At 52.2% G+C, this 25,553-nt stretch overlaps 4 protein-coding genes across 4 annotated transcripts; 3 read left to right on the forward strand and 1 right to left on the reverse strand.

Moving 5' to 3' along the window:
• The first annotated feature begins 519 nt into the window (after positions 1 to 519).
• Positions 520 to 4,604, forward strand: PDCD7 (programmed cell death 7). Its single transcript, XM_030457424.1, has 5 exons — positions 520 to 1,356; positions 2,199 to 2,337; positions 2,640 to 2,876; positions 3,303 to 3,390; positions 3,701 to 4,604. Exons 1-5 carry the CDS (start codon positions 625 to 627, stop codon positions 3,816 to 3,818), a joined length of 1,314 nt encoding a protein of 437 aa, XP_030313284.1. The 5' UTR covers positions 520 to 624; the 3' UTR covers positions 3,819 to 4,604.
• A 65-nt stretch (positions 4,605 to 4,669) lies between these two features.
• On the forward strand, positions 4,670 to 14,308 carry UBAP1L (ubiquitin associated protein 1 like). The gene is made up of 6 exons (XM_008506155.2): positions 4,670 to 4,704; positions 7,746 to 7,897; positions 8,887 to 9,624; positions 10,789 to 10,998; positions 12,565 to 12,666; positions 13,402 to 14,308. The coding sequence occupies exons 1-6, from the start codon at positions 4,689 to 4,691 to the stop codon at positions 13,534 to 13,536; spliced, it is 1,353 nt and encodes a 450-aa protein (XP_008504377.2). The 5' UTR covers positions 4,670 to 4,688; the 3' UTR covers positions 13,537 to 14,308.
• An 896-nt stretch (positions 14,309 to 15,204) lies between these two features.
• Positions 15,205 to 25,420, forward strand: RASL12 (RAS like family 12). Its single transcript, XM_008506153.2, is given in 7 exon segments — positions 15,205 to 15,313; positions 22,002 to 22,051; positions 22,053 to 22,119; positions 22,218 to 22,274; positions 23,279 to 23,352; positions 23,471 to 23,661; positions 24,418 to 25,420. Coding segments are annotated over 6 exon segments (816 nt in total). The 5' UTR covers positions 15,205 to 15,313; positions 22,002 to 22,009; the 3' UTR covers positions 24,803 to 25,420.
• KBTBD13 (kelch repeat and BTB domain containing 13) lies at positions 17,178 to 19,314 on the reverse strand. Its single transcript, XM_008506172.2, has one exon. It carries the CDS (start codon positions 19,193 to 19,195, stop codon positions 17,810 to 17,812), a length of 1,386 nt encoding a protein of 461 aa, XP_008504394.2. The 5' UTR covers positions 19,196 to 19,314; the 3' UTR covers positions 17,178 to 17,809.
• Positions 25,421 to 25,553: the final 133 nt, after the last annotated feature.

The following is a 25,553-nucleotide window of genomic DNA, read 5'->3' on the forward strand; positions in this document are numbered from 1 at the left end:
CCTCTCCTCCCCTGCCTGCCATCCTTTTCCCCTCTCCTCCTTTCTCTTTCTCTCTCCCCTCCTTTCTCTTTCTCTCCCCTCCTTTCTCTTTCTCTCCCCTCCTTTCTCTCTTCCTCTCTCCCCTCCTTTCTCTCTTCCTCTCTCCCCTCCTTTCTCTCTTCCTCTCTCCCCTCCTTTCTCTCTTCCTCTCTCCCCTCCTTTCTCTCTTCCTCTCTCCCCTCCTTTCTCTCTTCCTCTCTCCCCTCCTTTCTCTCTTTCCCCTCCTTTCTCTCTTTCCCCTCCTTTCTCTCTTTCCCCTCCTTTCTCTCTTTCCCCTCCTTTCTCTCTTTCCCCTCCTTTCTCTCTTTCCCCTCCTTTCTCTCTTTCTCTCTCCCCTCCTTTCTCTTTCTCTCTCCTCCTTTCTCTTTCTCTCTCTCCTCCTTTCTCTTTCTTTCTCTCTCCTCCTTTCTCTTTCTCTCTCTCCTCCTTTCTCTTTCTCTTTCTCCTCCTTTCTCTTTCTCTCTCCTCCTTTCTCTCCTTTCTCTTTCTCTCTCCTCTTTTCCTTCCTCTCTCCAGAAGGGAGGCTCCTCCCAGCCGCTAGGTGGCGCTGCAGCGCGGGTGTCGGTGGTACCGCAGCCTACCAAGATGGCGCAGCCGCCTCCCTTCCCGGGCCGCTTTCCTCCTCCGCCGTTTCCCCCGTTCCGGCCTTTCCCGCCTCCCGCCGCTCCCTTCTCCTCCCGCCCGGCTCCCTTAACCCCTGCTCTCCCTCCGCCTTTCCTCCTGCCTCCGCTGCCGCCGGTCCGGCCTGAAGGTGAGGCGGGGCCGCGCTTCCCTGCGGGGGGCAGCTCCTATTTACCGGCGGCTCCGCCGTTCGCCCCGCGGCCGCTGTCTGAGGAGGAGGCGGCGGCGGCGCAGCGGCAGCAGGACGAGCTCTGGCTCTCGCAGTTCCTCAGCCGCCGCCAGGCCCTTCCTCCTCCTCCTCCACCTCCTCCTCCTCCGGTAGCCGCCAACCCCAGCAGTGCCCGGGAGCTGGCGGTGCGGGCCCTGGGCCCGGTGTCCCGGCTGAGCGCGCTGTGCCGGGCCCTGAGGCGGCGGGAGGAGGAGGGGGATGAGGCGGGATGGGAGGAGGTGCGGGAGGAGGCGGAGGAGGCGCGGCGGGAGCTGCAGGAGATCGTGCGGCCCCTGAGGGAACCCGGCTACCGGGAAACGCTGCGGAGGAAGGCGGAGAAGGCGAGGAAGAGGAGGCTGAGGCTGCAGCGCAGGAAGCAAGAAGCCAAAGCGGCCGAGGAGGAGGAGAAGGCGCGGGCTGCGGAGCGGGAGGCCAAGATCGACCAGTGGCGGGCTAAGTGCATCCAGGAGGTGGAGGAGAAGAACCGGGTACGTTCCCGAGTGAACTCATCCTCTTTGGTACCGGGCTGGGCCTGTCCCGCACCCTGGCTAAGGACCTCCCGGTTCAGTAGGTGCCACCTGGGTGCTTCGTGGGTTCCACTCACATGCTGAGAGCCTCTTTGCAAGGCCCACGCTGCTGCTTCCTCCTGTAAAGCCTCGGTGGGCATCTCGGCTTTGCCAACCATGGCCTGGGCTTTGGTAGTTGGGGTTTAAGGTGTTTCTGTGGTCAGGGCTGCTTCAGTAGCTGTTACCCTTGCCCAGGGGCTGCATCTGTGTTAAAGGTGCTTGTTTGCAAGAATTTTTGGTCTTGCCTGGGAGGGAAAAAGATCCAAAGCAAAAAAAAAAACAAAAAACAAACCCAAATCAGCTCACCAGACCACCCCAAAGGAGGCTTGCTGTTGTCACCTTTGTGTTGGCTGTCAGCCTAAGAGCTGGGCCAGCTGCTTGGGGTGGCACAGAGCAGCTTCTGGGAAAGGTTCTGTGCTCAGTCTGTGGGGTGTTCCTGGCCTTCACTTGCTGAGCTGTAGAATGGGGATGAGCAGTGCTTCTTGTTAATATTCTTCCCAGCTTCCTGTGGCTCTGTGTCATCAGCCTTTAGGAGCTCATTAGCTAATTTGTGAGTTTCCTGTTGCCTCTTTTTGTGTTCTGAAGCCTCTCATCTTTTATCTTATTTATAACAGCTCAGGCTGGATTTTTGCCTTACTTGCCATGGCTGTGCTAAGGATGTTACTCTGTTCTCTAGTGCTTCACTGATCTTTTTATTCTTATCTACACAGGGTGTTTCACAAGTCCTGTCCTGGTTGGTTTTTTTTTCCTTCTTTCTTTCCTAGGAACAAGAACTTAAGGCTGCTGCAGACAGTGTCTTATCTGAAGTAAGGAAGAAGCAGGCAGACACCAAGAGGATGGTGGAAATCCTTCATGGCTTGGAAAAGCTTCGGAAGCTGAGGAAAGAGGCAGCTGCCAGGAAAGGTTAATCAAGAGATTTTTACCAAACTTCTTTTAATACTGCACCTGGGAAATAGGATGTGTGTGCAGATGGAAGGAGCTGTTTCTTTATGAGTGAGAATAGCTGTAAAATGCTGAAAACAGGGATTGTGAGCTTACATTTCCAGGCTCTTTCTTGATAGAAGAGTTTTTCTTGTTGTTAGCAAGGTTAATTCTGAGAATTTGCCAGCTCCTGTCTGATAACAGACTTGAGAGCAGAAAATCTTACAAGTTAATTGAATTCAATGAAATCAAACATTTAAAATACGTTCTCTCTCTCTGTTTAGGTGTTTGTCCACCCCCCTCAGCTGATGAAGCATTTGAAAACCAGGTGGAGAGTCTCAAAACACTGCTGAAAAATCGCACAGAGCTGTATGAAGCTGAGGAGAGAGCATTAAGAGTCATGTTGGAGGGAGAACAAGAGGAGGAAAGGAAGAGAGAAATGGAAAAGAAACAGAGGAAGGAAAGGGAAAAACTGCTGCAGCAGAAACTTGAAATTGATTCCAAGCTCTTTGGAGATCCAGGTAAATCCTGTGTGCCATCCTTGGTATTTTCTACACCCACATCTTGTAGACACTGGGGTTAAAATGCAGGCACAGGGTTTAAAACAGAGGTTGTAAATGAAGCTGAAATAGAATAGACTGAAGACTTCCAGCACCCAAGAGCTGCTTTACCCTGGTGATTTCACAAGTGAGGTTGGGGTGATCTGTACAGACTCAGTGTCCATCTGTTCCCTGTGTTTAGAGGAGGGAAAAGTTTTGCAAGTTTTGACTCTCTGACAGCTCTGGTAAGGATGTGCAAAACATGTAAATTGTCCTTAATACATTCCATGGGGAAGTGATTTCAGGTTGCAGCTGGGAAGCAGCAAATAAATTTGCAAATTTGGGTCTTGTAGGGCTTAATACAATGGAAAGTCTTTCTGAAATGATTTGTGTTTTGTGTTTGAACAGCTGAATTCCCTCTAGCCCATCTATTGCAGCCATTCAGAGAGTATTACTTGCAAGCTGAGCATTCTGTAGCAGCTCTAATCCAGATCAGGTAAAATAAAAAGTCTTTATTTCATTATCAGTGATGACAAATGTTGTTTGTAGAGCTTGCAAAACTGCAAAAACCCTTTTTTTGGTTCATTAACTTCCATACATGGTTATGCAGGGAGTTGTCCTGATTCCTTTAACACAACAGCACACAGAATTTTCACATTTTTGTTTGAAAAAACAAGTTTCTGAGTACAATTCATAGTGGTTTGCATGTGAATCAGCTATGGAAAAAATACTCTGTGTACTTTTGTGAGTGTATAAACCAACCCTGAGCCCAGTTCTCCTCCCAGACAAGATTCTCTCTGTTCCAGGCACGAGTGGGATCGGTTCTTGGTGCCTGCTGACCACCCTGAAGGAAGCTGCATCCCTCCAGGATGGGTTCTGCCAAGCCTCCCCACAAATGACACTTGGGCCACAGCTGTCAGATAATTTAGTAATAAATTATTTTAACCTTGGAGGAATATTTCTGGATACTCAGATGTGTAAATATGAAAGGGTCCAAAGAGGAACTCGTCCTCTGTTTTGGTTCTTGAAGAACCAAGTGTAAGAAATGGTTTTTTTTTTTTCATCTGACTCTGGAGGGAAAGATCTGAGCAAGCCCAGAGCTGCCAGACCTCTGGTGGGATGGAATTACAGTCCTGCTGTGAGCTTTTGTTAACAAATCTCAATGTTAATAAAGCAATATTGTTGACAAGGATCTTTGTGCCACTATTAACACCCTATTTTTAGTGGCTTTTATCTTCAGAAGCCTAAATCCAGATGGTGAAATCTCCAGAAAGAAGGAAGATTAAAAAAAGGATCATTACTAAAAGTGTTTTTCTCCTGAAATGTCAAGCACTGCTGTCAAAATAGTTCCTGGATTTTTGTGTGTAGAAACAAACCATTGACAACTTCTAACAAATTCTGCAGTACTAACAAGACAGGGTTAAAGCAGCTGTTCACATTTTAACTTTTGTGGACTAAAACTGATACCACAACATGGAAAAAATTCCCTGTTGTGGGGAAATAAGTCAGGCAGCCATGTGAATACATTTAAATTTGATGAATAAGCCTGCTGGGAAAAAAAAAACCAACAACAAATGTGACATCTGAGTGACTGGAATTGGTTTTGCCTTTATAGCTATTTTTGTACAGGGGACTGCTCATGTATATAGTACTTGATTAAAAACCACAGCTCTATTTTGTAAGTTGTTGAATAAATAGTGAAAAACAGAATTATTTCTTTTTGTTTGAAGTGTTTTTACTCCGAGGGAGAGGTTTCTCTTAGCACTTGGCACCAAACACAACTCCAAAAGAGAGATGAAGTCTCCTGGAGGTAAGATTTCTGATTTTTGTGTCTTTACATCCTCCTCTCCCTCTTTCTCTTCAGCTGTTAGTTACTCCAAGGCCTGGGTTAGACCCTGGGGAGTCTCAAAAGTTCAGATGGCATGAAAAACAATTGTGGAAACAACTCTTGGAGTTCAGGAGGCTTAGTGACTGGAGGATGCTCTGCGTAAATAGGCTCCTTATCCCATCAGCGTGGCTGAGGAGACAGGCTAACTGCTTAAGCTGCCATAATCTTAAAACTGTCAAAGTCAGCTGCTTGTCTGACACTGCAAGAATTTAAAGAGCCAAGGAGGCAGTGGGAAAGCAGCCCTGTTCTGCCAGAGGAGCTCCCTGCTGTCTGATGGTAAGGAGAATTTTGTATTCTCAATAAAAACAGGACTGGAAAATGCCAGCAGAGGTTGTACATTCAGGTATGCTTCAATCTCTGGCTTTCTGTGGTTGGTTCTATGTATTTGCTCTTGTCTACTGCCATCTGCATTAAAAGGTTTTATATTTTTATATTTTATATTTTTAGTGAGGAAGTTTTTGAAGCTGCAGATGGAAGAGGAATGATTAAAATCTTAACTATGTGAACACACCCTTGTGTTCAGATTTAAGGTGCAAATTTATCTGACTGCATTAATATTTCCTACTGTTTCCTCTAGGATTTCCTACTCTTCAGGTTCTAAAAAATAGTTTAGCCCAGGAAAGAGCTTTGTTTGCTAGGAGTTCCTGTGACTCATTTGCATCCTACTCCTTCCCAGCTCCCAGTGCCCTTCAGGTTTCTCGTTCTTCTCAGGCACAGCTTCTTCCTGGTAGGAATTTGTTGTAGGAATTTGTTTGCCAGCCTGTGTCTTTGCTGTCAAAATGGGATGGCAGGAAGCAGATGAGGGTTAGGGTTAGGGTTATGGTTTGGGTAAACTCTTGTAGGAGTTGCTTTCTGGTGTAAGTTGGTGTTTACCACTGCCCTTCTCTTACTCTTGCCCAGGAGTGGTTTTGTTCCCACTCCTCACCCCAATGTGATTTTTTTTTTTATAAATAGCTGTTTTGGGGAATTCTCCCTCTACTCTGCCATGATGAGGCCACAGCTGGAATACTGCATCCAGTTCTGGGCTCCCCAGTTCCAGAGAGACAGGGAGCTGCTGGAGAGTCCAGTGGGGGGAGCAAAGATGATTGGGGGTTTGGAGCTTCCCTCTTAAAAAGAAAGGCTGAGAGAACTGGGACTCTTTAGCCTGGAGACGAGAAGGCTGAGGGGAAATCTTGTAAATGTTGACAAGTATCTAAAGGGTGGGTGCAAGGAAGATGGAGCCAGACTCTTCTCAGTGGTTTCCAGTGACAGGATGAGGGGACAAGCTGGAACATAGGAAGTTTAATTTAAATATAAGAAAAAACTTCTGTGGGAGCCTTCTCAGAGCACAGCGTGCAGCAAAACCCAGCGAGGTGTGCTACCATCATCTCTCTCTACTTCACCCTGACTTCAGCTCCACTCACAACCCATCCTTAGCCCGTAAACTCACCTTTAAAACCAACTCAAGTCATCCAAGGCACCAAACAAGGAGAAACTCCTTTCCTTTGCCCCCAGAACAGGGGGCAGCAGTCGATACCTCCTGGCGTCTGGGGAGAGCTGATCTCAGCCGTGCGCCAAGCAGCTGGTGAGCACTGGGGGAAGGTGGCTTTGCTTACAGATGTTTCCACACTTCTTTGTCAGCTCTGACGTGGGATGGAACTTATGCTGAGCCCTCTTAGGCTGGGGAGCAGATGGCCTGGCTCTGTGTGGGCTCCCAGCACGTTGCCTGTGTCGTGTGTGAGCAGCAGGACACGTGTGGGAGCTGCAAAGCTGGTTAAGGGGCTCTGCTTGCTGCGTAAGCAGGAGAGTGACAAGTCTTGTCACCCTGCTCAAACCCTCTGACTTGTACTGGGCAGTGGTGTGTGGTGGTCTGGAAGCAGTTTGTTAGCCTGTGCTAACAGAAGAAACTACCTTGGATGCCATTTCCCATGATAGACTCTTAGTTTTGAATAAAACAGGCAGCTTTTCTCTCCATGTTTACATTCATCTGCCAATAATCTTAAAAATAAAGAACTGGTAAGAGCACAAAGGAATATCACCCAAATACTAACTAACAAATGCTCAAATACTCACCCCTAACCCCAAATACTTACTGTTTGTCTTGAGGGTGAGTTTTGAGGGCTCTGGGGTGAGCAGGCACAGGCTGCAGGTAGCAGAATTTGTGGCAATCTGGTCATCAGCTCTGGACAGCTGACAGTATAAAGACAGCTGTTTGCATGCTGGGTGTGTGAGGTTTGTGCAGCAAGTAGTGATTTTTTTTATTAAATTGAGACTAAACAGACATTTATACAGAGCTGGTTGCTACATTGTAATATTGCAGTAATATTTTCCATGCCCCTATTCCCAGTTCCATCAAAATTTTTCTCTCTCCCTTGCTATTCTTGATCTAAAAAACACAACTGTGCTTAAACTGACTCAGTGGTTCTTAAAAACTAACCTGGCCTTAAAATTGGCTCATTTGACAGCTGTCAATCACAGAAACTTGCCTGGTGCTCCAGGAAGCTGCTGTAGGGCTGCCCTTGCCCTGGCTCCCTTGGGGTTGCTCTGTGTGACACTTTAGCAGCACACAACCTCCATGACCACATTTGGGTCACCCAGATCTGTGAGGTGTCCTCCTTGCCTGCACTTTGTGCCATGGTAATGAGAAAAAGTGCCTGGTCTGTCCATGGAGCATGCATGGAGGTGGAAATGGAAGAGAAAACCCTCAGGATATTTGCCTAATGAAGCTGTAAGCTTGGTCAGGTCCTGCTGGCTCAGGCTCAGAACAGCAAAGGTCAGTTCAAACACATCATCTCAGTATCAATAATTAAGAATTTGCAAGCCTGGGCACTGCACACTGCAGTTTTTACCCATCTGGCAGCATCCCCAAGGGCTGCATTCCTTGTCAGCACGACTCGAAATGCCTCATCTTCCTCTCTTTCCACCCAAGTTAGAAAGTGCCAGTCCTGCCTTTTACAGTTCTATTTTGTCCCTTCCTCTGGCAGCACAAAACCAGGCAGCAGCTATGAGCTACCTGGATGAAGTTCCCTTCAGGACAACCTGGAGCCTCAACGGGGACTCTGGGGGAGAGAACCCTTTGATCACTGCCCCGGCCATGGAGCTCCCCGACTGCACTGACATCCTCATGAGCACCATGGTGAGTCTCCTCTGCAGCCACTTTTGGGGGGATGCTCAAGGGGATATCAGTGGTGTGGGGAAGCTGATTTGGGTCCAAAGCTGGTGAGTGGCAGAGAGCAGTAAAACCAACATTCCTGGGCTGTGAATGTACTTGCCTGCCTGTCTGGAGGAGACCTTGTTTGGAGCGCTCTGGGACGGGCAGAGTTTGTTTGTTCCCGGAAAACCCTCAGATTTCAGTCTCAAACACACATATTTTAAGCCATGCTACATGGAAATGTTGACTCTGTTTGGGAACCAACTGAGCCCCCAGTGCTGCTGGAGACTCCTGCAGCTTGGCCTGCCTCTGCCCAAGGTGGCATCTCCCCCTTTGCTGGCTCCTGAGTCCCCACACCTGAGGTGGCTTTGTCAGGTGCCACAAACAAACTCTGGCACCCCAAGCCCTGAGGCTGGGTGCAGTGGCTCTCTGCAGCTGCCTGGAATGGGGATGTCTGCACCCCTTCCACAGTAGCCAAACAGACACAAAACCACCTCAGAGCATAAAGCACCCACCGAAAGAATTGTAGCTACAGTGCAAAAAAATAATAACTTTGTAGGCCAGATATTTTTAAAGTATAAAAGGGTGATGAGACACTGGCACAGGTTGCCCCAAGGAAGCTGTGGCTCTCCTCTCCCTGGAAGTGTGGAAGGCCAGGTTGGATGGGGCCTTGAGCCCTGATCTGCTGGAAGGTGTCCCTGCCCATGCAGTGGGGTTGGAACCAGATGATCTTTAAGGACTCTTCCAACCCAAACCATTCCATATTCTATAAATTTAGGGATTCTTTATAGGGATGATGCTGGCACTGCCCAATCCTACAGCCAGCCCTGGTGCCCATAGCCAGTCCTGATGTTTAGGTGAACAGATGCCAATATGGGAAGGATGAAGATCTTAGGATGCCCTCATGGAGCACACACTTTGCTCCATGCCCCATGTTCAGACGCCCTCACCAACTCCTTCTCATTCTTCCCCAGCACGATTTCTCACTGGAAAGAAAAGTGCTCTACTGGGTTGAGGTGGCCTCCCAGCAGCAAACCCCTGGCCATCGGGTCACCTCTGAAGTTGTGCCCACAGCTCCTCCCTGCTGGTTGCTGCTGGTGGACCCCACGGAGAGCTGTGGGAGCAGAGCCCGGGATGGGGCGGTGCGGCGCTCGGTCAGCATGAGCGCTGCCGATGATGGCAGCTACGGACACACCAAGGGCAGAGGGGTCTTGTCTGACACTGAGAGTGAGACCTGGCACTCAGATGAGGATGGGTACTTAGAGGATGATGAATACTCCTCGACCTCCTGGGAAGAGAGTGAGAAGGATGACAGGTTTTCCAGGAGGAGAAGCTCTGGGAGAGTTGTGCCTCTGCGTCCTGGCTTTTACCAGACCCGACCGAAGACGTCACCCGGTTTGCTGGAGCCCCCCCTGGAGAACAACAGCCACAACTCAGCCAGCCCAGAGCAGAGCAAGCAGAGAAGATCCATGGTGATATTTAACAACATGAAGAACGAGTTGGAAGCAGCCAGGAGGAAACTGGCTGCTTTGGTGCATCCTTTGAACAGAGCCTCCTCGGAGAGCAGAAGGATCTCGGTGCTTCCCCAGCGCCCCAGCACCAGCTGCAGCACCAAGCATGAGCCAAGGCCAGGGACATCCCCCCTGGGGACTTTGGTGCCAACTCCTCCAGCCAGGATCCCCCCAATCAAACAGCATAAGCCCACGGTGCCGGTGAGATGTTTTTCTTCTGACAGCCTTTTACTTGGTGCTGAGATAGGAGGGGGGGTGGAGGGCTTGGAATTTGTCCTGTTGGCTGGTGTCTGCCCAGCCCAAGTGGAACCAAAATGAAGCTTTGGGAGCACTGAAATTGGGAAGCTGCTGATGAGTTTTTAATAAGTTTGGTCCTAACCAAAACATCCCTGTTTTGCAAGTCATCTGAATTTGGTTTTCAATTGAAACACTGAAAATAAAACCAAAACTAAGCCAACAAAAAAACGAAGTAAGGTTTTTACCCCTTTATCCTTTCCATTTCCCTCCCCTACTAGCAGATATAAACAGAGTTTGGAGAAATGCCCCCTTACAGCCATCATGTCTTTTGTAGGAAACTTTAGAATTCAGAGTCTTCTTGGAAACACCAATTGTTCAATGACAGAGACAGCAACATGATGAGATGGAGTAAATACTGCTTCCCATCACCTTAAGCCTGAATTGCACCATGTTTTTTAAGAAATCACATCTCAGCCAGCTACTTGGAGAGCTGAATTACTTAAAAACCTGCAATTAAACCCCCCTGAGGACCATAAAAGGATGGGTTACTTATATGTAGTTGCATTAGTGGGAAGGTAATTAAGGAAAGATTAAATACCCCTGTGTATTTATACACTAAACAGCTGTTGCAACTAATTGCTAATCCATTGCCCCCCCTGCTCAGCTGCTCTTACACATGGATCATACCAAATACTAAAGCTTGGTACTCCAGCTATGTACAAGGTCATTTCTGGAGGTGGCTTTCTAACCTTAAATATATTTGACAAATATCATGGGCAGAAATGGGGCATCAGGAGAGGCTCCTCCTGCCCTGGCTGCTGAATCTCCTGCCCACAGACAACGTGGGGACATCTGGGGACATGATTGGGATCCCCAAGGAAAGGAGGAGGCTGGTTTTGCTGCCCATGAACCCTTCTGAGCACTGGTTTCTCAGATCTGTATCTTCAGCTGAGCCTGGATTTAATTAAGTCCAGGCTCCTTTGATGCCCAAGGGGGTTCACTCCATGCAGGGGAATTTTCCTTTTCTGGAGAGAGCAAGATAACTGCTGGTGTTGGAAAACAGTCTTGGGTTGTTTAACACCATTTCACTGGAGCAAGACCATCATCTGTTGGGTTTTTATCTTGCAGTCCCTCAGCCCCTACACCTGCCTGCCCCCTGCCTCCACCCCAGCACGACCTCTGAGTTGCCACAGATCTCAGCCAGACTCAGCAGCTGATCTGCTCTCAGCATTGAGCCAAGAGGAGAGAGACCTCATCGAGCCTGTCACAGCCCTGGGCTACCCCACCCGTAAAGCCATCCTCACCCTCCAGAAGACAGGAAAGCAAAGCTTAAGTCAGGTGGGTAGAGCTGGCACAGGGCTCTTTTGGTAAAGAAAATCTGGATTTTTTTTTTCATGGAGAAAGGGATGGCTGTCTTCTTGGGGTGGGCTTCTGATGGCCTTGAGTCCCCCACTTTATTGTCAGGCCTCAGCTGACAGGGTTTTTCCATGAGATCACACGTCTGCTGGGATAAAATAGCAGAGAGCTGCCCACAGCTTTTCAGCAAGGAATAACAGGCAGGTCTGGTTGTCTGTTCAAGCTGTTGTGTGGAGCATGGTGTCCTTTTGAAGTACAAATTTTGCTCCCGTATATGGGAACTTTTTTGCAGATAATTTTCCCCCAGCTGTTAGATTCATATGGTTATTGCCATGGCTCATCCTGGCAGAGCAGGACTGTACAAATTCCTTGGAGATTTGTCTGGGCTCTCTCCAAAGCACAAGCTCCCCATGCTGGAGCAACCAGGGACTCCCTGCAAGCATTGAGAGCTCTTTTCCTGGGGAACCCTCTGTAATTATCTGGGAGTCTCCAAGTAGATCTTCTAGCTGCATTCCAGTACCTGAGGGGGACCTACAAGAAAGCTGGGGAGGGACTTTTTGCAATGGCATGTGGTGACAGGACATGGGGCAATGGATATAAGCTGGAAGAGGGGAGATTCAGCTGTCCCTGCTGTGACCAGGCAAGAAAATACAGCAGTGAGCTGGGGTGTTCATTTATAAGGTAATGAGGAAAATCAGATCAGGTTCTGAATGCCAGTGACTGTCTTAATAACCTGCTTCCTAAGGCTGAGATTTCTTCAAATTCTTGCTCTGCTCTTTAGCCAAACTAGATCAACTTGATGTTTGAGGGGCTTTTTTTGGCTTTTTTCTTATCTTTTATGGTCTTTCACTGAATCCTCCTTGGCTGCAGTGCTGCTGGGGGGAAGTCTGTGCTGGTGGATCTAAGGAAATATGGATCAGCTTCACCTTGGAAGAAGACAGCCTGGCTCTGGGGAGACTTGTGGGATGTTTTTATCCCCCCTGCTATTGTATAGCTCATTTATTATTGTCTGTCCCATATGTTTTTGGACAGTGAATGATTCTGGTGGTATTTAAATGGTACTGCTGGGAATAGTGCTGTCAGCACTCCAAGAACAATGAGAGAAGCCAAAAATAACTGTTTACTTTTGGTAATGACAGCACACGGGGCTCCCCTGGGGTGGGCCCTGGAGTGAACCCATGGGTGCCTGAACCCCAGCACGTGAAAGGGGTGCTGGGTCCACTGAGAGCAGACATCTCACCAGGAGAGGTTCTGCTTCACCCCCAGCCTGCTGGATCTCCCATGGTTCAGAAGTTTTTGCTTGGTTCCTCAGCCTCTCTCTGCTTTATTCCCATTCCCACCTTGGGAGTGTAGGGGGGGACACCAAGACATTGTCTTCTCACAGTGGGAGCCCTGCTGACAGACAGACAGACAGCCCTGGCTGAACATCAGACAGGAGCCAGCAGGACAGTTGTGTCCCAGGTCCTTCACATGGCACAGAGAGCTCCTGAATGCACTTGCTCCCCATGTCTGCAGGGTTGGGTTAACCCTGGTTGTCTTTTTTTGCAGTTCCTGAGCTACCTGAGTGCCTGTGACAGGCTGCTGAAGCAGGGCTACGAGGAAGGGCAGGTGGAGGAGGCCATGGAGATGTTCCAGTACTCAGAGAAAAAGGTGAGAGCCAGATCCTGTCACCCCACTGTGCAAGCCCTATGCTGGCACAGCCCCTGCACAGAGAATCCTGACTCCCTCCCAGCTTCCCTTTTGCATCCACCCCCACAGAGAAGAACCATGGTGGCCCTCTGGGTGCTGGTCCCCATCACCAGTCTCCTTCTGAGGGCAGCAAAGAGTTGGGGTGGAAGAAAAGCTGCTGGGGATTTGGGGCTTGGTGGTGTCAGATGTGATGCCACCAGCCCAGGGCATTGCCACCTCACCCCTTGTTAGGGCTGTGGCAGCAGGAGGGTGCCCGGGTCTTGGTGTCAGCCAGGGGGTTATTTTTTGAGAACTTGGCTCCAGGAGATGGTGTGGTGCTGGGGCCAAGCCTGAGCCAAAGGGGAAGCTGGGCAAACAGATGTCAGCTTTAGCTCACTGCCTTTCCTCAGTCTCATTTGTAAGGCAGGAAACGCCTGAAATTCAGATTAAACTTGATAAGGAGTAAATGAAGACAGAGGCTGACTTGAATAAATATTTCTGATGTAAAAGGTTAATGTAAAGGCACACTTCTGGGGGCTGGCAGCAGGGTGTGTGCCCTGGCTGTGGCACCAGGAGTGTCCTTCAGGGGTAATGCAGCCCAGCCAAGGTGTCTGGCTGCAGCCTTGTCACCCAACCTGGTCCTGCTGCAACTCTACATAAATCCATTCCCCCCAGCCCCATGATAACATCTCTCCTTTCTCTTCCTTGCCCCTCCAGGCAGCTGAATTCTTGCATTTGTTGTCTCAGTTTAACGATATGGGGTTCCAGCAAAATGAAATCAAAGAAGTTCTTTTGCTCTGTGGCAATCAGAGGGAGAAGGCTCTGGAAGAGCTGGTGATGAAAGCCCAGTGACCACCATCCTGGACCCCAGTCACAGCTTCTCCTCTCCAGACCAGACCACCAAAGACCCTCTGGTGGGTCAGCACAAGCTCACCACAAACCTGCAGAGCACCACTGTGATGTCTCAGCTCATTTCATGGACATCTATCACAAATGTGATCATCACCATACTGAGGCAAGGGCTTTCCAGCAGGAGCATTTCTCTCCTCACCCACACATCTCCACCCCTGATCATCTCAGCTGTTCAGATTTGATGCAATAAGATCCGAACTGCCTTCAGCTTACACTTTGCAAAACCCAAACCAGAGTTTTCTTCCTCCACCTGAGGTGATGGGTGTCATGTTTTCAGCTATGTGGTTTCTTAAAAGATGATGGAAATCCACAGAAGAGATTGGTTGCATAAACACTGAAGGCTCCTGCAGAAACCTTTTTGTGGTTTCCTTCCTTCTTGGGAAGAGTCTCAGCTGACTTAGTCGTGGTTGGACATTGTCAGTGAAATCCAGTCTGATCACATTAGTTTCTCCTTTTAAATCAGAAACTTGAGCTAAATACACAACTTCATGAGGGCTGAGGAAAGAAAACAGGCTGCCCTTGCTCTAGAAACACATGGAAGTTTATCCAGTGCAATGCAAGGATTTGTGTTTGGGGAATGTCCTGAAATCAGAACAGAGACGGGGAGCAGCCTGGCTGCCCTCCTGCTCTGCCCAAATCAGGAAAATTCAGGGGATGCTTCCCTAAACTGTGGAGGCAGTGGCTCCAGATGAAATTAAGCACAGATGCCAGGATCAGGGACATCAGGAGCCTGGGGGAATTTTTGTCCCTAGCTGAAGGACAAAGGGAGATGCAGGTCACCTTGCAGGCTGCATTTCTTGGCTTGACAGTGGAACAGTGGTTGGTGTTTTTACCTAAGAGTCCATTATTTTCCTGTGAATTAGATACAGATGTAATTTCTTTGAGTAAAGATGATTGGAGGGGTTCTTCTGAATTGTGTTTGTGTCTTTTCCTGTGAGAATGCCAACTGGCACAACCTAGCAGAGAAGAAGCCTTCCTTAGTTGCATCAGTGCCATTTTTCCATTGTATCCTTCCAAACAATCTCCCAGCCTGACCTGCTGCCACTGAGGCCATGGCCCTTCTCCCTCCATCTCCAGGTAGGTGCCAAACCCCAGCCCTTTCATGGCTGCCCTCAGCCTCCCCTGGATGCAACAAGGACACCTGGCATATCCAGGTTTTGAAGGACTTGTCTCATCCATACCCAAGCACACTTTGTACCTTTCTTAATGGCATTAAAAAACCAAAACTTTGCACCTTGTGTGGCCAAGGGAAATACCCATGGGGAGATGTTCATGGAGAGAGATCTTTGAGGAGTTCCCAAGCTCTTCTTGAAGCTCCCAGCCCTGTTTTTCCTCCAGCTTTCCCTTGGTTATACAAGCTTTTATTTTTGATACGGCCCTTATAAGGCAAGTCCATTCTACAGACAGCTTTTGGGTACGTTCCTCCTTGCCAAGATGATGTCACCTTTCAAAAAAAAAAAAAAAAAAGAAACTTGCAAAAGGTTAAACTGTGATTAAATAGATCAAACTTTGCCTCAAACTGGTGGAGCAGAGACCCTGAAGGTTGAAAGGGGGAGATACAGGAGCTGTGCTGGTGCCAGCAGCATCATCAAGGGCTGAATCCTGGTGGAGCCAAGCAGCATTGTCCCCTCTCTCTGTGCAGAGGCTGAGCAGCCTCTCCCTCTCCTTAGAGACTTGTTTGATCCTGGATCTTCAATTTTCCCCCTTGCTTGCAGAGGTAAGAACTGTACCTTCCCCCCCTCCTCTTGCCCTTAAAATTATCTTTGATGATAACTTTTATCACAGTCTGGTTTAACGGATGCCACGAGTTCTCCCTTGGGACCATCTGTGCCTGCCAAGATCTTCTCTTTCCCCCAGGTGCTGCACTTGAAACCTGCAAATCTTTTGCCTTTTTTTTTTCAGCAAATATCTTCATAAAACCCTGAACTGTCTCAAAAAAGGCAGTGGCTGAAGGTGGGGGTGAGAGGTTGGATCGCTTGGCGGTCGCAGAGCTGGAGGGAAGGGGGAACCCTGCCAAGTTTGGGTCTCCTGGGTGAGCCACAGAGGAGCCCAACAGAAATATTTTAGTAACAGAATTATTTTAACTTGATTTTAATGGAGGGTTTAAATAGTTTGTTCAAGGTGAAATGGTTTGAGGGCAGCGTGGTTCCACACAAGGGGAAGACAGCATGAAATATTAATTTCCTTCATCTGGGAAGGGAACAAGGATCTAACTAATGATCTAACTAATCTAACCCAGCCTGGTGGGGACCTGGGTGAAGTCCACCAGTGTCCTCTCCCATGCCACCATCAGCCTTAGCACCTCCACCAGCTGCTGTCCCCATCCCGGGGGTGACAGTGAGGTGGTGGCCTGGCCTGGTGGTAGAGGGTAAATGGGGACAAAGCTCCTCAAGTGGGTTTCAATCTGGCCCCGGAGGCAAGCTGGGGGTTTCCTGTTTGTTTTGGTGTTGTGTGAGGTTTTTTTCTCAAATGTGGGAACTGTTTTGAAACCACTGAGAACTTGACGTGGGTCAGCAGCAGAGGCATTTGAGGCATCCCAGCTGGTATTCCCTTCCTTTCCATCTTGGTCAGGATAGCATGGGCAGCCTGGGGCCTGCCCCATGGATGGGAACCAGCTGAAGGTTGCTGTTGCCCTCATCCCTGATGCTCTCCCAGCTCTGTGTTCTCCGACTGTCCCCAGAGCTGGTGTTGAGCGTGAGCAACCTCCAACAGGAGTTGTGGTACCAGAGTCACGGAATCAGCCAGGTACCTCCTGGGAACCATCTGGTTATGGAGCTCAGCTAACAGGGACTCAGAGAGTCATAGGGTGAGAAGAGACATTTAAAGGTCACCTCATTCCAGCCCCCCTGCAGTGAGCAGCGACATCTTCAACCAGATCAGGTTGCTCAGAGCTTGATCCAGCCTGACCTTGGATGTTCCCATGGATGAGGCTTCTACCACTGTGCTAGTGTTTCATCACCATCACTGGTTTAGAGTGATTGTATCTACTCTAAACCTCCCTTCTTTCAGTTTAAAACTATCACCCCTTGTCCTGTGTCTACAGGACCTGCTTAAAAGTTTGTCCTCACCTCTGCAAACCTGGCCTGGCCTCACCATGCTGGTGCTTTCTCTCTTCCTTCCCTGTTTGCACCCTCATTTTTCCAAGGTTTGCCATCTCCTCAAACCTTGGCTCAAGTGAGCCTCTGAGGAGCACCAGCTCCTGCCATCCCGTTGGGGCTGTGCTGGGGCTCAGAGATGAGCCTGGAGGAGCCAGGAGCTGTGCCAAGCACCCCAGGGGAGGTGATGGATGGTTCCCAGGTCTCAGAAACCCCTCAGTACCTTAAGCACCCAGAAGATGTTTTCCTTCACTGTCCACCTCCCTTCCTCCTCCCAGGACCCAGCTCTGGAGAACTCCCTGGGGAGCTGGGGGCTGTGTGGGAATCATGTAGGGCCCTGGGACAGAGCCACATCTGGGAAAACCTTCAGAGGGCTTTTCCTTCAGGAGTGAGGGAAAAAAACAAACCTCAAAATCTAAGGGTAATGAAAAACACAGGGTGGTTTTGGTTTTGGGGGTTTATATATATATATATATATATAGCTTTCCTTTTAATTCCAGGATATAATTAATTTTTTCCCATCGAAGCAGAGAGGAGTTGGGATGCTGCACACCTTCAGGGTGTGCATGGAATAAATGCAGCCCCTCCTCTCATCTCTTTGGTATCTGTCCTCTGCAGAAGCCACCAAACCCTGCACACAGTTGGCTCATCAGCCCACGTCTGGTAGGACTTCACACAGAGCCCAGGCAGCATCTGCCTGCAGCCCCTTTCCCTCCAGCAGGGTCTGATGTCACCTCCAAGGTCCAATGTGACATGTCCCTGGACCTGTCTCCGTGGAGGAGCAGCAGGGTCTTGTGTCACATCCAAAGTCTGATGTGACATGACCATGGATCTGGATATGGCTCCATGGAGGAGCAGCAGTGTCATATCCAAGGTCCAATGTGACATGTCCCTGGACCTGTCTCCATGGAGGAGCTGCAGGGTCTTGTGTCACACCCAAGGTCCGATGTGACATGTCCATGGATCTGGATATGGCTCCATGGAGGAGCAGCAGTGTCACCTCCAACGTGACACGTTCCTGGACCTCAATGTAGCTCCCCAGAGGAGCCCAGGAGAGCAGCTGGTGCAGAGCCAGGTGCAAGGAGAGCATCCTGCCCCGGGTCAGGGGTCAGGGCCAGCTATGTGGCGATGCTGTGGTCCCTCCTCGGCAGCCTCAGCAGGAAGGTCTGCAGGGAGCCGCTGCGCGGGAAACCCGCCCGCTCCTTCTTGTACCTCCAGGTCTCCTCTTCCACGGAGTAGAGGAGGGTCAGCATTTTGTTGACAGTGTAGACGGTGTCACCCTTGATGACAGCAGTGAAAAGGGCTCCTTTGCTGTTCAGGAACTGCCCGGGCAGGGCTGTCCACTGCCGTGACCTCAGGTTGAAGCAGTCGATGGCGCAGTGCAGGAAGTCATCGGAGGGGCCATTGCGCATGATGTAGAGGTTGTCACGATGGGCCACCATGCAATGCCCGTAGCTCTGGTGCCTCTTCAGCTCGGTGACGGGGAGCCACGTGTCCTGCTGGGTCTCGTACTCGTAGATGACCGTGGTGTCCAGCGGCTTCCACAAGCAAACGTAGATCTGCCCCATGGCTTGGGCACAGGGCGCTGCCGTGCTGGGCTGGGGGAGGTCAGAGACGAAGGTCCAGGTGTTGGAGGCCAGGTCGTACCTCTCCACGGACTTCAGGGAGATCTTCCCGTACTCCCCACCGATGGCATAGAGGTAGCCCTCGTGGCCCACCAGCCTGACGTCGTAGCGCAGCTGATGGGGGCTGGGGAACTCGCTCCAGGCGTTGGTGTCGGCATCGTAGCAGAAGCTGCTCTCCACCACCTGCTTGCTGGCCCCGTAGACACCACCCACGATGTAAATCTTATTATCCATGGTCGCCATGCCTGCCAGGAAGGTGCTGGCGCTCAGCGGCAGGCAGGAGAGGGTCCTCCAGGTGTTGGTCTCCTCATCCAAGTAGCAGATGGTCCTGGAGAGGTCTTCCAGGAACTCGAAGGTGGGAGTGTGGGCTCCCACGGCCACGAAGGTGCTGGGCAAGAGGGTGTCCACGTAGGCCAGGAGGTCAGCAGAGAGGCAGTCCAGGTGCTCCTCCAGCTCGGCGTAGCTGTCCCTGATGTAGAGCGCGGCGCAGTGGAAGAGGTCGAGGAGGCCGAATATGGCGGCAGCTTGGTAGAGCAGGATGCAGTTGTCGGAGTTGATGGAGTGTATGAGATACTTGGCCAAGGGCTTCACCTGCAGGAAGGCAGCACACTCCACTGCCTGGAAGGTCTCCTCGCTGCCCAGGATGGGCCTCTCCCCTGCCAGCACCCTCAGCATGGCGAGGAACCCAGCGGCGCTCAGCTCCCCCAGCCCCATCTCCTCCTGGGTGCTCTCCCTCATGCCCGAGCGGAAGAGGGCACGGAAGTACTCACTGCTCTCCACCAGCAAGGTCTTCTCCACCCAGAACGACTGCTCCTCCACCCAGATACACACCCTCTCTGGGGGTCCTACCTGGGAGCCTTCCTCCTCCTCTGGGGTCATCCTCGGTGGGCAGCACCCAGAGCTCCTGGCTGCCGTGTCCCAGCTCAGCCTCCGCCACCCTTTGATGCCTCCTCCCTGACTGCCGCCACGCTGCTGCCCTGAGATAAAAATACCTTGGGCTAAAGATAACCCAGCTCGTGACCAGGACCTGCCACAGCCCAGCTCAGCTTCCCCCAAAACACACCAGGGCTCTGGTGTCACCCGACGGTGTGGGGCACACTGGAGGTGCTGGTTCTCTCTTGGCTTGTCCCATGGAGGATGCCCAGATGGGTTTTGCTCTCCCTGCTCTCAAGGATCCTCCAGCCCAGGAAGGTGAAATATTTGTGTGGCTGGGAGCAGCATGTTGCCAGACTTTTTTTTTTTTTTTTTTTTTTTTTAAAAAAAGTGGAGTTTCTGGCCACAGGGAGGTAACAGATGGCAGTAAATCATCATATGGTTTGGGCTGGAAGGGAGCTTAAAGGTTATCAAGTTCCAAATGGGCAGGGACACCTCCCACCAGCCCAGGGTGCTCCAAGCCCCATCCAACCTTCAACACTGCCAGGGATGGGGCAGCCACAGCTTCTCTGGGCAACCTGACCCAGGGGCTCAGCACCCTCACAGCGAAGAATGTCTTCCCAATATCCAACCTAAATCTAAATACCAATTTATAATCTCCCCACCATCCAGCCTGACCATGGGGAAGGGGCTTTGCCACCCCTGTGTCCCCACCACCTCACCTAGAGGGTGATGGTGAAGAGCTGTTCCTTGTGGCATGTCACCTATTTATGGGCTAGGCACAGCTTTTTCTGGCTAGAAGTCCCATTTTTCCCCTGCTGGGGAGGGCCAGAAATGGGGTCCCTGCACGCCCCTGCAGCTGCCTTTTTTTTGGTGTGTAATTAACCCCCTGTTGCCAAAGATAAATTTTTTTTCCCTCCCTCCCAGCATCCAGGAGCTCCCAGGTCACTTTGTGACAGCAAAGCCATCACCCCAGGGTGGTGGCTCCAGCAGGTTGCCCCCCGCAAAAAAAATACCTCCATTTAGGGGAGAAGCTTTGCACTTCTGTCCCTGTCACTGATCCTTACAGGGACATAGCTTAAACCCCCACATTGAGCCCCATTTTTGCTTTTAAGCATCCTTCAACTGGGTCCAAAAGGGTTGAGGGCAGAGCTGGGGGGTCCCCAGAGGGGGGCTCAGCTTCCCACATGGGAGTGATCCCCATACCCCTCCCCCATCACCCCCCTTTCCCCATCCCCGGGGCTCGCAGGGACTTCCACACTCCCAGACTATTTTGGGAGGGTTTAAAAATATCCTTCCTGCCTTCACGGGCAACCAGCCCAGGGGTGCAGCAGCCCGGAGCGGCCAGGGAGCAGCCTCCAACCCCTCCCCGCTTAAAGCCTCGAAACCCCTCGGGACCAGCCCAGGGACCGCATCCTGCGGGTGCTGAGCCCCATCCCAAATGCCTCCCGTTGCCGTGGCAACGGTGACTTCAGCCTCCTCCACCTCCTCGGGCTGGGAGCCCGCTGGGTGCCGGCTGATGGCTGGGTGCGGGCAGCGGTGAGTACTCCCCGGGCTCCCCTTTCCCCCTTGGATTCGCTCTTTTTTAATTATTATTTTTTTTTATCGGTGAGAAAAGTTTTTTTTTTTCCGCTCCCCCTTGCAAAGCCCCTGCCAGCAGCAGCAGGAGGAGGAGGAAGAAGAGGAGGTGGCCGTGCCCAAAGCACTGGGTGTGCGGTGCGCTGGGCTGGGCGGGCAGCATCGCTCCCCGGCGGCTGCTCCTGCCCGCCGGAGGTGTAATGAGTGCTCCGGCCTCAGCCAGGGGCGGGGGGGCAGGGAGAGGTGGGGTATGGGACATGGAGTGGTGCTGGGGACATGAAGAGGTGCTGGGGACATAGAGAAAGTCTGGGGGCATAGAGATGTGCTGGGTACACGGAGAGGTTCTGGAGACGTGGCAAGGTTCTGGAGACATGGAGGGGTTCCGGGGACACAGTGAGATGCTGGGGACAGGTTCTAGGGACATAGAGAGGTTTTGGGAACGTGACAAGGTGCTGGGGACCCGGTGAGGTGCTGGGGACAGGTGCTGGGGACACGGAAAGGTTCTGGAGACACGGTGAGGTGCTGGTGACACAGTGAAGTGGCTGCTGAATGGACACACGGTGTGTTTGAGGTCTGTGGGTCCCTACTTGAAGCCCCAGGAGCTGGGAGGGCTGATGAGTGTCCTGCTGGGGGGACTGTCCTCGGAGTGGCAGGAGCAGTGCTGGCCTGGCCACTTGCCTTACAAGGAGCTTGGCTGGGGCTGGGGCAGGAGCTCTGCTCGCCTCCATCTGCCTCCTCCAGCAGCAGATCTGGTGGGACTGGGGCTGCTGCTCCCCCAAACCTGACCCCAGGCTCCCCACATCCCATTGAGCCCCGTGACTCCTCCAGTGGTGGGATTTGAGGTGGGATTTGAGGTGGGATTTGTGGTGGGAAGTGGCGTTTCTCTCTTTCTGGGCTGCAAAGGGTGGGCAGGGGGATGGAGGGGAGGTCCCTGTCTTTGCTTGGGGGGTGGGGGATGGTCCTCAGGATGAGATGGGGATGCCCTGGCTCTAGGGTGTGGGTGGAGAAGAGGGAATCCCTTTCCCTGGTGTGGCTGAGCCCACCTTTCCCACTGGCTGGGGCACCCCTCTGTGGTCCCCATGGGCCACCACCACGGTCCCCTTGAGAAGGTCCCTGTGGGCCACCCTGATGTGGTTCCCACTGGAAGGTCCCCATGGAGTACCCCATGGGAAGGTCCCCACCTGCCATGGCAGAGGGTGTCCCTTGTCCCCCCCTCACCCCCTCTCTCCCACAGGACCCAGGATGTCCTCGATGTTTGGCAAACCCCGAGCGGTCGCCGAGCGGCCCCCCCCAGAGCCCCCTGGCCGAGTGCCACGTGGCCATCCTGGGGTGCCGAGGGGCTGGCAAGTCAGGTGAGATGGATACCCCGACACCACGGGGATGGCCGGGCACCACGGGGGGTGCTGGTGGGGGTGACCCCCACCTCACCCCCCCCTTTCACCCCCTGCAGCCCTGACCGTGAAGTTTCTCACCAAGAGGTTCATAAGTGAATATGATCCCAACTTGGGTAAGATGCTTTCTTTCTCCATGGGTGTTTTTTCTCCCCTGGGTTTGTTCTCCATCAGCTCCCGAGCAGCATCCTTCCCCTCCCCAGCAGTTCCCATGAAGGGGACAAAAAAAAAAACAACCCCAAACCAAACCAAAATAACAAAACAGTCTCCAAATTGCAAGAAAAACACTGGAAGGGTTGGATTTGACCCAAACGTGCCTGCAAAAACAGAGGTGAAAGCAGTGCTCTGCCCAGGGCACGTCCCATGGGGAAACATTGGTTCCTCTCATCATCCCCCACATCCTAAAAGCTGAATTATTGGGGGTCTAGGGAGAACCTTGTGCCTTCTGCTTGCTTCTGGGGGTGTGGGGCAGGAGAAGGGCTGGAGGGGGGGAGCAGGGGGGCCACAAAGCCCATTCTGGGTAATTTTTTTGTCCTCTCATTTAAGTAATTATTAATCTTTTCCTAGGCTTGACTCCAGGGTGTTGGGAAGAGCCATAAATAATTTATCAGGGAGATCTGGAGCTTGTCCCAGAACCGACTCCAGCTCCTAATAGCTCAGTGGCTCTTAGGAAAGAAGGAGAAATCCTTTCCTCCTCCCATGTTTTTTTTTGGTGGGAATGTGGTTTCATCTTCCCACATCAAAACCTTTCTGAAATGCTCCCGTCAGGACCCAGCTGGGAGAAGACATCTTTCTCCTGGGGGGGGAGGGACTCAGCTTCTGTCCCTGCCTGCCCTCCTTCCCTAAAAAAGGGATGCTCCACTGCCCTGATTTGTTGGGACGCAGCCTGGTGTCAAGCCCCCAGCTTGCTTTATCTCACCAGGTCGTGGCATTTAGATAAGGGCTGAGCCCTGGGTGCAGTGATGGCCACTCCAGGCTCCTTCTCCCTCTGATGTCTCAGTAAGGAGCGAGGTGGGAGGTGTCAGGGGAGGATGCTCATCACCCCAGAGCTTCTCCAAGCACCCAGGGCTTTGAAGATGATGGGACACCCTACCCCACCTTGACACCTTCTCCTTTGCAGAGGACACCTACACCTCGGAGGAGCTGGTGGACCAGCAGCCTGTGCTGCTGAAGGTGATGGACACCGCTGACCAGGTGAGGCACCGGGGCCACCACTGGTGCCAACCACCTGCCATGACGTGGCTGGAGCACAGCTGGACCACAGCTGGACCCATGGCTGGACCCACAGCTCAGCTGCTCCTCTTGCCCCCAGGATGGCCCCGGGAACTGCGAGCGTTACCTGCACTGGGCCAGTGTCTTCCTCGTGGTCTACAGCATCGAGGACAGGAAGAGCTTTGAGGGCTGCCAGCGCTACCTGGATGTCCTCACCCTGCATGCCAGGGGCTGCCAACGTCGCTGCCCCATGCTCCTGCTGGGCAACAAGCTGGACATGGAGCAGTACAGGTACTGGGGGAGGGTCCAGGCTGCCTGTTCCTGGAGGGAAGAGCTCACAGGTGACCCCCCAAATCCCTCCAGCTGGGGTGCAAAACCCAAACCTCGAGTTTTTTGGTGGTTATTTTCACCTGTGTGGGTGTTTGCCGTGTCCTCCCCCATCTCTGGGAGGTGGGAAGGTCCCACATCTCCGAGGTGTCTGCTCTCCTGCCATGGGGGTGATGTGTTTGGTGGTTTCAGCTGGATGGTAAAGCAGTCACCATCCCCAGGCAGGGCTTGAGCTCTCTCCAGCTCCTCATTCCCCTCCCAGTGTGCCCTTTCCCTGGACCCTTTTCCCCCCCTGTCCCTGCTGCCAGGACTGGATGTCCCCAGGTGTGTTTTTGTGGCCTTTGAGTGGCCATGCTGAGTGCTGGTCCCACAGCTCCTTGAGTCACATGTGATGCTGAACCCCCAGCAAGGACCTCCCCACTTCCCAGTGCTCCCCCATCCCATCCAACCCCCTGCACTGTGGCATGGGGGCTGGGGGACACTGCATGATTCCCCAGGGACCCCCTGCAGCCCCTCACTCTGGGATTTGGAGAAAAGCAAATGTCTTGTAGAGACTCATGGCCCCTGGTTGTGCCAGGAGGTGGACAACCCCTTGGTTGGTGAGCACCCCCTGGACAAGCTGGAGGGTGACGCGGGCTCCGTCGTCCCCCATCACTCCCCATTTCGGGTTGGTGGCAGCATCCCAAGGGATGCTTCACCCCTCCCTTCCTCTCTTGCCAGGCAGGTGCCAGCAGCTGAAGGGATGTCCTTGGCCAGCAGGTTTGGGTGCCTCTTCTTTGAGGTGTCAGCCTGCCAGGACTTCCTGGGGGTGCAGCAGGTTTTCCACCAGGCGGTGCGGGAGGCGCGGCGCTGGGCGGAGGGCAGCCCCATCCTCCGGCCCCTCTTGGTCACCGAGGAGCAGCCCTGCCCACTGGTGGCCACCCCGGTGGCCCTGCCCACTCGCCACAGCTTGCCCAGCTGCACCCTCAACACCCTCTCCACTGTCACCTACAAGGAGATCCCTTCGGTGGCCCAGGCCAAGCTGGTGACCGTCAAGTCCTCGCGGGCACAGAGCAAGAGGAAAGCTCCCACGCTCACCTTGCTGAAAGGTTTCAAGATCTTTTAGGATGCTCCCTGGAGGTCCGAGACCCCTTTCACCCCACAAGGGCTCAGACCACCGGGGAGGGACTCGTGGGCCAAGGGTGGCCCTGGTTTGTGGCTGTGGGGACAATTCAGTGAGCAGGTGGGATGCTCAGAAGCCAAAATCATCTCTGGGATCTCCCTGCCTGCCCCTCACCCCCGTTGCAAGCTCTGCCACCCTGTTAGGACCCTGTCCTGCCATGGCACCAGGTCAGCCCGGCTTTCCAGGAGGATCTGGGCAGTTCCTGGAGCAGCACCAGGAGGGGAAGGAATGTCCCCAGGGGTTGGGCAGGCAGAGAGGGAAGGGGCTCATTAATTAATCATTAATGAAGCAGGGAGGCACCTCTCGGGTTGGTCTCGTGGGTCCCTTGACCCAGCAATAAGTAGGAGGAATTTCTATTTCTATTTAATCCAAATGAGAAAGGTGCAGATCCTCTTTCAGCCAACTGAAAGCCTCAGGTGTCCCAGACCAATTCCCATGCAGGGAAAGAAGCCAGACCAAAATAGTTGGGGTTTTAACCAACTTTTTACACTGCAGCATTCCTCTTCAAAGGCTTTGCCCTTTGCCAGGGGAGATGCTTCACTTGACGAGGACCCGTTCTGAAAAGCCTCTGTTTAAAAGATTGATGGATTTCCAAAAATGTCTTAATTTATTTCATGACTTCAACGTAGGCCCAGGGAAGGGCATGAAGTGAATCCTAAAGCAGCCCAGATCCCTGCCTGTCCCCAGGCCAGGG

This window comes from Calypte anna, chromosome 10, assembly GCF_003957555.1.
Source record: "Calypte anna isolate BGI_N300 chromosome 10, bCalAnn1_v1.p, whole genome shotgun sequence".
NCBI lineage: Eukaryota > Metazoa > Chordata > Aves > Apodiformes > Trochilidae > Calypte > Calypte anna.

Excerpts from the sequence above, each read along its gene's own strand:
- PDCD7 (XM_030457424.1), top strand. The coding sequence starts at position 625 with ATGGCGCAGCCGCCTCCCTTCCCGGGCCGCTTTCCTCCTCCGCCGTTT. Across the intron at positions 1,357-2,198 it reads AGGTGGAGGAGAAGAACCGG|GAACAAGAACTTAAGGCTGC; the intron begins GTACGTTCCCGA and ends TTTCTTTCCTAG. Across the intron at positions 3,391-3,700 it reads GCAGCTCTAATCCAGATCAG|GCACGAGTGGGATCGGTTCT; the intron begins GTAAAATAAAAA and ends TCTCTGTTCCAG.
- UBAP1L (XM_008506155.2), top strand. Across the intron at positions 7,898-8,886 it reads ACATCCTCATGAGCACCATG|CACGATTTCTCACTGGAAAG; the intron begins GTGAGTCTCCTC and ends ATTCTTCCCCAG. Across the intron at positions 10,999-12,564 it reads GAAAGCAAAGCTTAAGTCAG|TTCCTGAGCTACCTGAGTGC; the intron begins GTGGGTAGAGCT and ends CTTTTTTTGCAG.
- KBTBD13 (XM_008506172.2), bottom strand. The coding sequence starts at position 19,195 with ATGACCCCAGAGGAGGAGGAAGGCTCCCAGGTAGGACCCCCAGAGAGG.